The 13,364-nt window shown below is 41.0% G+C and overlaps 1 protein-coding gene across 7 annotated transcripts in view; it reads right to left on the reverse strand.

Annotated features, from left to right (window-relative positions):
• The window catches only part of BICC1 (BicC family RNA binding protein 1), a 172,233-nt gene that overhangs the window by 64,399 nt on the left and 94,470 nt on the right, over positions 1–13,364 (reverse strand). For all 7 annotated transcript variants that reach the window (XM_072129721.1, XM_072129720.1, XM_072129723.1 and 4 more), the window contains exon 3: positions 5,390–5,459. In XM_072129721.1, the coding sequence (XP_071985822.1) occupies positions 5,390–5,459 (70 nt within the window). The remainder of the gene's footprint in view (positions 1–5,389; positions 5,460–13,364) is intronic.

Raw genomic sequence — 13,364 nt, forward strand, 5'->3', positions numbered from 1 at the left:
CACACTCATTCCACCCAGGTAGAGCTTGGGGTAAATGGAGCTATTTTGGGCTGGGGTCCTACAAGAAGTTGCCATGGTGTTTTGCAATGCACTGCAAACGCGTTGGAAGAAACGCACCACCAAATCCAGGTGTGCTTACACCAAACCGCTTGTGTTTAGCAAGTAGTTTTTCGGATATGCCTTTGATGATGCAATTCTCCAAATGCGTTTCAAAACTAGGCTAGCACGTTAAGGGTTATTGACTGAAATGGGTCCATTTGGCTTTTGATTATCTGTTAAATAATGGACAAGCAAAACAAAATAATATCCATTTCCTCCTCCTTTCTTAAAATTATGCTAATGAGCCCAAAGGGCTCCTAGGTGTGTTACCAGAGCCCCTCCGAGCTGTAGCTTCAAAGGCTGTTACACTGTCTACCCCTCCCACTGCTCCCTCAGCACTCCCTCCCTCTGCCTCATGCTATCACATTGCAGCAGAGGAAGTTCCATTACACACTGGAAGGGGTATGTGCTTGTGCATCTGCAGCATGGAAAGGTTCTGGTCAGACCTCCAGGAACCCTTCTGGCTCATTAACAAAACATTAAATTTGAAAGAAGGAGACCATGAATAACAAATATAAGAAGATTACCGTCACTGTGCCTGGATCTATGAGCAAGTGTCCCTGGTCTATCATGATGGATTTTTGATCCTAGATTTCCCTTAATAAAAACCTAGAATCTGATACCAAAAAATGCTGAATTTCACTATACATCTACAGAACAAAGAGAAAAAAAATTAATTCAAAATGATCATTTAATCCAAAAATATCCTAGCCCCTTAATTGTATTTATTCAATGAATTACTGAGCGAAATAAACCTCATAGACTGATCTAATAAAATATTGTTAATACAAAACGTTTCCAAGAACTCTTGTATTCAGAACAAAAAGCAAACAGATCCCTTTCTGGAAGGTATATCCTGTCAAACACAAGGTTTTAAAAAAAGAAAATGGTCTCTAAAACAATGGTTCCTTTCCAAAACCACAACAGGATCCGATTTCCACTAACCCAACTATTGGAAATATAGGGAACTTCCAAAATGTATCATATCCAGATGACGGCAATTATTAGCAGATTCACCATCAGTGAAATGTGCACTTCATTGGGCTTGTGCCACCAGGACCTTAAATAAACAACAGTATAATGTCCAAGATGATCACAGTGGGGAACCTGTCAGGAGTCATCTATTCATTCACTTTTTTATTTCTACTTTTACCAGCAGTTGTAAAGTAAAATAAGTAAAAACGTAAATCTCCCAGGAACCAAAATGAGAACAGTTTGGAGCACGGTGCAGCCTCTTGTAATGAGAGATATGTGACATTAGACCCTTTACATGACCCATCAGTAACAATTCTTCTAAATGCATCTAAGGCTCATTCCACATCTATCATAAATGTAGCCTTAGACCCCACAAAATAACCAAGGCACCAGAAAATAGGTATAAAACTGTATCCTTGTACTATTGTTTAGGCAAGATCATTACAGGACACTGGGGCTCTTAAAGCTAACCGGTTACCGGAAATGTCAATTTTAGCTGGTGACAGGTTCCAATAGCCTATGCAGATTTTTTAATCATTTCAACACTTTATATACGTTTTATTCACATTACCTGGCTACCTGCCAGCAGTGTGTGTCGAGTCCTGGGTGGCAGCTGCAGCCTGTGTGTGTGCCTGTGTCGCCTCATACATTATTCCTTTGCCTCCCCTGTCTGCCCAAAGCAATTGGCACGGAGTGGGGAGGGGTGAGGGAGCTGCATGAGCGCGGAGGAGAGACCAACACAGGCACACACAGGCTACAGCTGCCCCCTCCAGCTCCTATGGGCTTGTTTTGAAGCCATAGGACCCAAGTACCTTGCATCTGACACTGAACCATGAACTAATCTATATACTACCGCAATAGAAATGGAGACAGGGCGACCGGCACCACCCTCTCCGCAGACCGATGGAAAAACACAAGTCCAAAAACAGTGGCAACTGCATGTGTGAACTGAACCCAGGAGATTCCCGCTAGGAGGTGCACGTAAGGTTCAGCAGTCAAAGAATCCAAAAAGAAAAAAGTATGGCACTCACCAATGAAGGGAACAAAGGAACTTTTATTGCAAGGAGGAACACAGGACAGGGGCGATGTACGCCACGACTAGGCGACGGGTCGTTTCTCAAGCCTTGGACCTTCTTTTTGGATTCTCTAATCTATATACTAATATTTTCAGAAGTTTCATAAATTACGCATGAAGCAATATTTCAGCTAAAAAGTCCATGTCCAGAACCCAACCATTGATTTGCAGTTCCAGAACTGGCAGAACCATAAGATTTCTTACGGTTCTGCCAATTCAAACTTTGGCTCTAAGTTGGGGCACCATTGATGAGATGAAGATTGAACTTTTTGTGTTAATTCTAAGCGTTATGTTTGGAACAACCAGGCGATGCTCATAACCTGCCAAATACAATCCCAACAGTGACACATTGTGGTGGCAGCGTCATGCTATGAGGGCAGGGACAGGATTACTGGTTGCAATTGAAGCAAAGATGAGGGAACTGGAGAGGATCTGCAAGGATGAATGGCAGAGGATCCCCAAACCGAGGTGTGAAACACTTGTTGCACCGTTCCCAAGAAGACTCATGGCTGTATCAGCTCCAAAGCTGCTTCTACTCAATACTGAGCAAAGGGTCTGAATACTTATGACCATGTGATATTTTTTGTTTAATAAATTAGCAAAAATATCTACTTCTCTGTCTTTTTTCTTCTCGGCTTCCCTCTGTACCCAAACTTTTCTATCGAAAGGAAAATGAAGTTTGTATACCACATATATACATTAAGTGAAGTAAGCGCATGAAGTGCATGTACAACCCTCATTTATTATTGGAGTGTATCTCATTTATTATTGGAGTATCTCATGCACAAAATATCTGCTGAAAAATTCCCGAGGCGAGAAACAACCAGGACACATTTGGTACTTTAAGAGCCGCACAAACAGCTTGTCCAGTTGTAAGCTGGAAAGTTATCATGAAAAACGGACAAAGTTTACAAAAAAGTTGAGATTTCAAAGTAAAGTAGGAGCAACAACAAAACATGTGTTCTTCTAGCCCAGTGTTCATCACTGTTGGGCCCAGGGTTATAATCTGACAAAGCTCATCATTCGCATGGATTGTATGCTCCATCTGTGCTTGCATGGGTTTCCTCTCATACTACTAAGACATTCTTTTTAGGATGTTGAACCCTACTAGGAATATTTAGTAAAGAAGTGTACAACCAGGGGTGTAACTAGGAGAGGCAGGGCCCCATAACAGACTTCTGCATGGGGCCTCCCTACCCACTCAGAAACACACATTTATACACTGTTACACACAAACAAGCATACTCTTAGGCTACATGCACGCAACCGTGTCGGGGACATATGTACAGCTACGGCCGGGCGGGCATACATCTACCAAAATTAGCGATGAGAGATCACTAATCTTGTCATTCTACTGTATATAATAGTGCACATGCCAAAGTCTTTATTATGTCAGGTCAGATGCCGGGGCCCCCTGACAATGTGGGCCCCATAGCAGCCGCTACCGCTGTAGTTACGCCCCTGCATACAACATAGGATATGATATATTCAGTAAGACTAGCCTAAATGCAGGTAGATCTAGGACTCAGCAGTAAATGTGGCGGCATTTGGTTTTTCATTGTAACCTTTGCTGATGTAAGCCTCTGGAGAATGAGTGCACAAGTTATGAGGTGTCTGCAGAAATCGTTATTTTCAGCAGAACTGGCAAGCATTGACGCTACGCTGAAAAGACATTATGTAAACTGTTCTCCTGTGTATGAATTGCGCTGGCCTGCGGAGGCACATAAGAGAATTGTACCTGACAATTAACTTTTACAATTCAAATACAAAAAAAAAAAAAAAAAATGTTGTAAAAAGTTTTATTTTCGGAAAAAAATAATTTTTTCAAGCGTTTCACAATTGACATTCCTCATGCGCCAAATACCAATTGTCCTGGTTCAATGATCACTTTTTAACTCTCTGTAATAAAGTGTCACTTCGTTAAATCACTCTTTTCAGTCTTGGGGCATACAGGAAATTATTGGATCATTCAATTCCAGAACACACAATAAAAACAGCCAACGTATTACCACGACGTGAACATTTCCACCGTGTTAAATAGATTGTCACAATTAAATGAATGGCGAATAGAAATTCTTGATATCTGTACAAAAGTTTTATAGGAGTTAAGGAGGAAGAACGTTATTGCTCAACGCGAATCAACCAACTTATTGAATCAGAAAATTTTTCACGAAACCAAAACTTAACATACACACGAGCGCCAAAACAGGAGGTTGAGGATTCTGTAGATTTCCACATCTGGTTTCACCCCTTTGCAACTCATACGGTACAATCTTCAGCAAATCCAACAACAAATCTGTATGTAGCATAACCCAATTCTTGCTGTATACATTTTGCAGAGTTATAGGCTGATTAGGCATCTCATATGGTCAAGGGGGCGTGTCCCCCGAAATGTCACTCCATGTGGCTTACACCATCCCTCTTAGCGGTCGGAGGAGTGCGAGTCTCTGCCCGAGGTCAAAACTTCGCGAGTGTATGTACCATTGAACTTTACATTACGCCTATGGAGCGACTTACTTGCATTTGCTATTATTGTGCTCACTATGAAAGGTGTTATTACTATGAAAAGCTATATTGTCTACATATGATGATGAAATGACTATATGATATTTAGAAGATTAATTGTACCTGTGAATGATGAAGTAAAGTGGAAGGATTTGTTTAAATAGTCTCTTATGGTCTATATTATTGGACACTATTCATTGATGCCTTTTGGAGATCCTCTAGTCCTAGACCAGTTCTTATTTATCACCTCTACAGATCTTTATCCTGTTTTTGCGCTAGATCTCATCTGGTTAACCCATACTATGGGCAGCAAGAAATCCTCCTAAAGTTCGGTCTCTCAGATTTTCTTGAGCAATATCTTTTTCTAGCTTTTAAGAGCCTAAAAGGAGTTGGATACAGCTTTAATGTCATACTGTACACGTAGGATAGGAGGTAAAATTGTTAGCTCAGGTGGTCTGGAGGAGTATTGGGGGGTCTTGTTCCCCAGTCTGAATGAAGCAGTATGTCATATATGCGCACTGCTATGCTATTCATTCTCGATGGCACTACAAGAGACCACCAAGTGTTTTTCTAACTGTTAAGGTTCTTACTTAAAAAATATAAATAAGACAACTGGGAGAAAAAAAAATATAAAAATATGCATGAGAAACAAAATAAACAATGTTTTTATTCCATGGTGGTGGGTCCATTTCATTTCAAAAAGTTTAAAACATGCTCTATAAAAACAAACATTACCTTTCTTTGACTTTGCTCCGATCTTCAGCTTAGACGGCCAAGCGATCTGTGTATTTGTTTCCTCCATAATCTGCAGGAAGAAAGTGAATAATTTAATAATTCCCCTTTGGTTTTTCGGAAAGATTCTCACCACCGGATCTTGAGTTCACAGTCTGGTCAAGACATAGATTTAATGAACAGGCCCGATTAGACAAACAGCCCTGATCAGACAAAAAGTGACCTCAATTTCTACATAAATAACCCCCATGTCCTACACTCACTACAAATCAACTATATCTGGAGGTGCAGCGACTGTGTACTACTTCACATAATTCTATATCTACTTGCTGGGAGAAGGATGAGCTTTGTGGAGCTGGTCTGATATGGTCAGAAGCTTTACTATAAACACAGCTGCAATATTCATCTACATCACTGTACTTGCCCAAATTCCCATGATTCCAATGGGAACAATGTCAACATTCTCTGGATATTAGAACTATTAGATATTAGAACTATTAGATATTAGAACTATTAGATATTAGAACTATTAGATATTAGAACTAAAGAATCTAAGCTCTTTGACTAAATGCTATATGCGGGCAAACACCAAAAACAATGAGGGAAACGTGGACAAACGCAATAACTGGTATTTCAATATCATGCGTTCCAAATACATTTTTTTTTAATAATGAATTTTAAAATTTTAATATACATAAAATTTATTTAAAGATAAAATAATCACATTTCCTGGAAAACTTCATTCTAACATTCCTATATTTCAATTTCTTCTGTTTATGACACTACCAAAAAACATAAAACAAAAGCAAAACATACAGCCATATTTATTGCATTCTAAGCCCCTTATACGTTGACCTGTGAGATCTACTAAAACACACATTTTACTCACCTTACCATGCATACCATAAAAAACACAGTTTTCTCCTACTACCTATACAAAAAACTTATTAAATCCCCCCTTTTTGTTTTACACTTAGGACAGAGCCTTTCAGACATAACCAATATAATCTAGACGTTGTATTGTGTAATCTTTATATTATAAAAATTATGATGGTTATAGTTTATTTTCCTTTTTATCTTCCTATACTCCTAATAACTTCTTTCCATACTATGACAGTTCTCTAAAAAACTTTTTCCCATCATTCTCTATAAGCTGTAACCGATTTGTCCATTTCCATCCATGTGCCTTATAAGGGAAGACCTCATCACAATATACAAATATCTGAACGGACAGTACAAGGATCTCTCCAAAGATCTTTTTATACCTAGACCTGTGACCAGAGCAAGGGGGAATCCTCTACACCTAGAGGAGAGGAGGTTCTACCATCACCATAGACAGGGGCATCCTCTACACCCAGAGGAGAGGAAGTTCTACCATCACCATAGACAGGGGGCATCCTCTACACCTAGAGGAGAGTTGGTTCTATCATCACCATAGACAGGGGGCATCCTCTACACCTAGAGGAGAGGAGGTTCTACCATCACCATAGACAGGGGGCATCCTCTACACCTAGAGGAGAGGAGGTTCTACCACCATAGACAGAGGACATCCTCTACACCTAGAGGAGAGGAGGTTCTACCATCCCCATAGACAGGGGGAATCCTCTACACCTAGAGGAGAGGAGGTTCTACCATCACCATAGACAGGGGACATCCTCTACACCTAGAGGAGAGGAGGTTCTACCATCACCATAGACAGGAGACATCCCCTACACCTAGAGGAGAGGAGGTTCTACCATCACCATAGACAGGGGGCATCCTCTACACCTAGAGGAGAGGCGGTTCTACCATCGCCATAGACAGGGGACATCCCCTACACCTAGAGGAGAGGTGATTCTACCATCACCATAGACAGGAGGCATCCTCTACACCTAGAGGAGAGGCTGTTCTGCCATCACCATAGACAGGGGAATCCTCTACACCTAGACGAGAGGCGGTTCTCCCATCACCGAAGAAAGGGGGCATCCTCTACACCTAGAGGAGAGGCGGTTCTACCATCACCAGAGACAGGGGGCATCCTCTACACCTAGAGAAGAGGAGGTTCTACCATCACCACAGACACGGGCATCCTCTACACCTAGAGGAGAGGAGGTTCTACCATCTCCATAGACAGGAGGCATCCTCTACACCTAGACGAGAGGCGGTTCTACCATCGCCATAGACAGGGGGCATCCTCTACACCTAGAGGAGAGGCGGTTCTATCATCACTATAGACAGGGGGCATCCTCTACATCTAGAGAAGAGGAGGTTCTACCATCACCACAGACACGGGCATCCTCTACACCTAGAGGAGAGGAGGTTCTACCATCGCCATAGACAGGGGGCATCCTCTACACCTAGAGGAGAGGAGGTTCTACCATCGCCATAGACAGGGGACATCCCCTACACCTAGACGAGAGGCGGTTCTACCATCACCATAGACAGGGGGCATCCTCTACACCTAGAGGAGAGGAGGTTCTACCATCACAATAGACAGGGGCATCCTCTACACCTAGAGGAGAGGGGCTTCTATCATAGATGAAGATTCTTTACTGTGCGAGCAGTAACAAGATGTTGTAAAAAGGGCCTCAAATATGGCCACCTCTTAAATTTCAATTTACATATCCAACAGAACTTGAAGTTTCCACATACCTTGTGTCTCATTTTCAACAATTACGATATTAAAAACCAAAACAGTAGAACCAATTTGCCAGTTTATCAACTTTGCGTCAAAAAAGTGATATTGTATGATTAAATGCACGTTTAAGATTTAAGATTATTTTATTTGGATGCAGTCAAAAAACACCACACTCCTCAAAGCCTCAAAATGGAAAAAATGTTGGTATATTACACAACAGTCATGTTGCAGATCACAATGAACAATATAAGCCAAAAAGGCTTCTAAGGAGTTACAAGTCTAAGAAATTTACAAGGTGTAGTGAGCCGGTACCAAGAACCTGTCAGCCAGGCACTTAGAGGAACCGCTGATAAAATGTGATGCATCCTTCACTCCAGCACAGAGAAGCCAAACCATTTCACTTGCTTGATAAAAAAAAGGGGGAAAAAATCTGTAAAAAGGATTTTTAAAAATGTACAGTTTCAAACTGTGGATTGCACAAATACAATGCATGTGTGATAATACCAACAAAACACAACTTTCAGACAGTTGCTTGTGCTTTTCTATAGAATTATGGGTACAGTTTTAGATATTTGCGATGCGTTTTTAGAATTCAAATAGTTTTCCATCAACAGCAACAATGAGCATTTAAGTTGAGTTAGAGAGGAGGTTCCCCTATTTTATGTAGGCATCTCTTCAAAAAGGGGTTGCATTAGAGTTAAGGGCCTATCTGAGGGCCAACCCCTATCTGAAGCATAAGCCATCAACATCCAATTGATAATGGGCCAACCATATCAGCAGGATAAGCCATCAATGTCTGATGGTGGGCCAGACCCCACACTGATCGAGTCGGTATTTAGGACAGCTGGTTCAAGAAGAAGTTGGGTCCGTGCCTGCTCTAGTAGTCTTCAATAGTAACAAAACTAATTACCAAAAGTACAATATACATAATTGATTTAAATCACGAAATGCTTTCTATTTTGCCCCTTTGTTTTTTCTTTATAGTTTCACTGTGCAGATTAAACAATGCCCAAATAACTACTATTGCTTATCTAAAGAACATCTACCACTAAAATCCATTATAAATCAGGGACCTTTTTCTCATAGATCCAGGCACTGTGACTATGGTAAACTTATTTTACATTTGTTTCCGATGGCTTCCTTCCTTCCAAAATATACTTAAAACAATTATGCTAATGAGCCCAAGAGGGGCTCTGGTGGGTGTTTCCAGAGTGATATGTTTCACTTCCTGTTACGCTGAGCAGAACGCGTCTCCTCTTCCCCAGCACTTCCTGCTGCCACTAGATAACACAGGCGGAGGGAGGAGGGAGAGAGCAGGAAGAGGGTGAAACATGTTCTGCTCATTGTACCAGCCTGTGATGCTGCAACACTGTGGGAGCCGGAGCCCCTCAGGATTATTAGTATAATTATTAAGGTTTATTTTACAAAGAAGCCATGGATAACAAGTATAAGAAGATTACCAGTGTCATGGTGCCCGGATCTAAGTAAGACCGCATTCACACAAATGTATGGGGGGGGGGGGGCGTATATATGACCACAAATTTTCGTCATTTTTACTGTGCAAAATGTGTACATTTTAGCATTATACGGTATGTCTCAAGACTTAGTAGATTGTTATTCACAGCATCTGATAAAGTGCCATAAAATTAAATCCAAAAATAGAAGGAAAAAAAGAAAAAAAAAACACATGGGCACGTGTTCATGCAGAAAAAGGACACAAGTTAATATCTAGGTTACTGATTGCCATAAGAAGGGTTGCATTATACAGTCCACAGAGTAGAGCGCAAAGTCATTTCAGCTCTCGGAAATATTCTCTACCAAGCTTAAGCTGAGAAATAGATCCCAATACAAAGAGAAAACCCAACTTATTAAACAGTAGGATGTGTAGCAAATGCACAAAATAAACAAATTAAATACTTAGGAACATTAGTGAAGTCATTTTATTGCTGCACATAAAAATGGACACACAGGGGGCCATCAGGACAAGGAGAAACGGTATTGACATAATGAAACCGGAGGAAAAATGGGAATCGAGGCAAAACATTTCATGCTGACCAATAATAACAGAAATAAGGATATCTGAGCCGATGTATCCAGCAGATATCATAATACGTCACACCTCCAGGATACTTTAAAGGGAACCTGTCAGGGCCTTATGGGCCGGTGGTTTAGTGTCCCAAATCGCTCACTAAGAGGGAGCTCAGCCGCCAGGGGAAAGGGGCGGCCATCTTTTACAAAAGACAGGAGCCTATTGATGTATCTGGTGGCACCAGAGGGGCAGGGATTTCATCATACACTGGTGTATGATAAATCTCCTCTATTTCCATGTTTATCCAGCTAGTTTCCTCTTGATACATCCCGAATCGTTGGTCTTCACTTGTTAACACAGGAGAAGTCCCGTGTGAAAGATGTTGAAGGATTTGTTGCCTTGATCCTGAAAAAAAAAGATTTCTACTTTTCTAACTCTGAGACCTTATACTGCATCCAACTGAAGATTTAAATTGATTTACAGAGTAGAGAAACTATCAATAGACTTATCGACTTTTGTATATTAGGTCCTTTGGAAAACTAGCCCATCTGGATAGCTTGTTCCTCACTCGGCCTCACTTTTAGATAATGTTGCAGTGGGACAATATTTCCTACTCTAAGTTACAAGTGGCCTATGTTACTATGGGGCAAGTGGCCAAGGTAATACTATGTAGCCGGAACCAACTTGATATGGCCACCACATACACAGTACTAGGGAGTCTCCATGCCCAAGGTCAGGTCTGCAGAGCAAAACATAAGGCGCTCGATTATTTTGATTTTCTATGTACATTTTCTATGTATAGATAGAACTAGCTATACATACAAATCTAAATACCTAAAATAATTCTACTCAAACTTTCTAGCAAGGAACAGAGCCAACACAATGAATCAGCACTGCTGGATACACCAGTAGATGGGGATTCTTAATGTTCTTAACTGCCACCAAGTTACCTATAGAGATGTCTGAACATTTTACCAGCAGACAAACCTCAATCACTCATTAAATTCATGTGCTGATCATTCTACGGCCAAGTTAGGAGCCACTCAGAAAATAAGAATTTTTCATCGTACAATAACAGACAGAAGTTGCTGTGATATGATGTACAGACATGTCCTTTCTTCCGGCTGCCCTACTCTTGTACCCACTTACCTAGCGGTAATCGAAGACGCACCTCCTTCAGCTCTTTGATGGACATGCACCTATAACCATAGCAGCATGTCCATCCTAAAGGTTTCCGTGTAGCATTTTTTAAGCATTGATTCCATTTTTGATGAGCATAATTAAATGTGTCTTCCACTTTAAGCAAATAATTGACATTGTTTGTGTAATTAAAAGTTATAATAACAGTAACATTTCAGTATCAATTCCTCAGTGTTTTTAGATCTCTGTTGCTCTCCTTCAATTCTTCTACAGGAAGCTTCATTGTTTACTTCCTGTGGATAGAAACCGGTCCGTGGTCATGTGATGTCACACAGGTGCACGACTTGATACAGTAATCAGAGCTGTGTAATAATAAGAGCCATGCACCTGTGACATCAAACGACCAGGAACAAGCTTTATCCACAGGAAATAAACAAATGAAGCTTCCTGTTTATTTCAGCAAGAAGAGATCTGGAAAACAGTGAAGAATTGATACAGTGGACAAGATGTACCCCTGCTTCTACACCAATTTGCTGTTGTAGATGCAAAGGAGTAATTGGAAATTCGCAACCTCCACACCAGGTGGGTGTGGATGGGGCCTAGAGGGGCACGTCAGCTAGTAGAGGGGACGCGCATGGTTTGCTGGTTTTTACGCAATACTATAAACAGGTCTGACCTGGCGTAGCTTTGGTCACCAGCATCGCCGCCTACCAGATACATCAAAAGGCCCAAGTCCCCCCAGAATGTTTATTGGAAAATAGTGTAGTTTTTCATTACACAAAAAAAAAAATCTGAATTTTTGGCTGAAAATGGACAACCACTTAATCTCTGCTATGTCCATGTTTATTAGGTCCACTCTTCTACAGCCCCGTTTCTCTTGCGAGTCAATATGAAGTAATAGGTATTATTACACCCTACTAGTAAAGCCCACCATAGGTAAAGTAGTGGCAACTGGACAACAAAACAACGAAACCCAACAAAACATTTAAATATTTATCATGGACCCATTACTTTTACATATAATCATGTAAATACTAGACTGTCTCAACAAAGTCTGACATAACACATGAAAATGAGCAAAGTAAGAAATGATCTGTACAACGGACACATTGCTATGGACTTTTATTAAGGGGCTGGAAGATACAATGAAGGTCTTTTGTCATGGCTTCCAGGCCACCCAAATCCTGTTGATGCTGAAAACTACAGCTGAAGTTCTGAATAATGTCCATCAGACAGAAGGGATGAAAATCTCTGGCCCCTTCATGCTGCAGAGCAAACAAGTAGAGTATTTATAGGAGTGAAGCTCTAGGACTCACACAGACCACCACCACCACTGCTCTCCAGATGTCCTACCAGCAAGACTGTGGGCTAGAGACCAATTCCTCTTCCAGAAAACTAATAGTTTGATGTACTTATCTTTGCTTAGCAACAATTCCATTCCTGGAATGGAATTTACATGTCCAAAAACCTGCCAGAATGCCAATGTGTTTCTGATAGAACATGCATAGAACGTTACCATCACACATTGGATTTCATTTGTTATCATTTATGGAATTTCACTTATTTTGCAATGATGGTAGAGAGGAAGCAAATATTAAATTATAGCCACTATATACATACAACTTGTGAAGTAGTAATGGCAATAGCAGTAAACCAAATAGTTCAAGCTCATCAATTGTCTTACCTCAACAATCAGACACAGCCATCCCGTTTAATTTTTGGTACAACCCCTTTCTATTCTTTAAACTCCTCAAACACACAGCTGCCATAAAGGGGTTTTCCCACAAAACAAGTTAGGACAAATTCTGTGGAAATTCTGTACTGATCGGTGGACATTTCAGTTACGAGACCCCCTCCCCCCCACAGATCACGAGAATGGGGGATCAGATGTAGCCAGACGCGAAAGGCTGGGCCGCCACGTATATCTCTATGGAGCCGATTAAGCATGGGGCAGCCCGGCCATGCACAAACGGATTCTCCGTTCTTCTCAGAAAGCGCGGCGGGTTCCGAAAGGAACACATTGGAACCCCTGTTATCTGTGAGGGTCTCACCGAGTTGTTTCATTGGAAAAACTCCTTTAAAACGCAGGTCTGTAAGAAGATGCAGATGCATAGCATCATAACTAAACATAACTAAATATTTTGGGGGTGTGGAACAAATCATCTTCATTTCACTGATTTCCTAGGGGAAGA

The sequence above is a fragment of the Engystomops pustulosus genome, chromosome 11 (genome assembly GCF_040894005.1).
Source record: "Engystomops pustulosus chromosome 11, aEngPut4.maternal, whole genome shotgun sequence".
In the NCBI taxonomy this organism is placed as follows: Eukaryota; Metazoa; Chordata; class Amphibia; order Anura; family Leptodactylidae; genus Engystomops; species Engystomops pustulosus.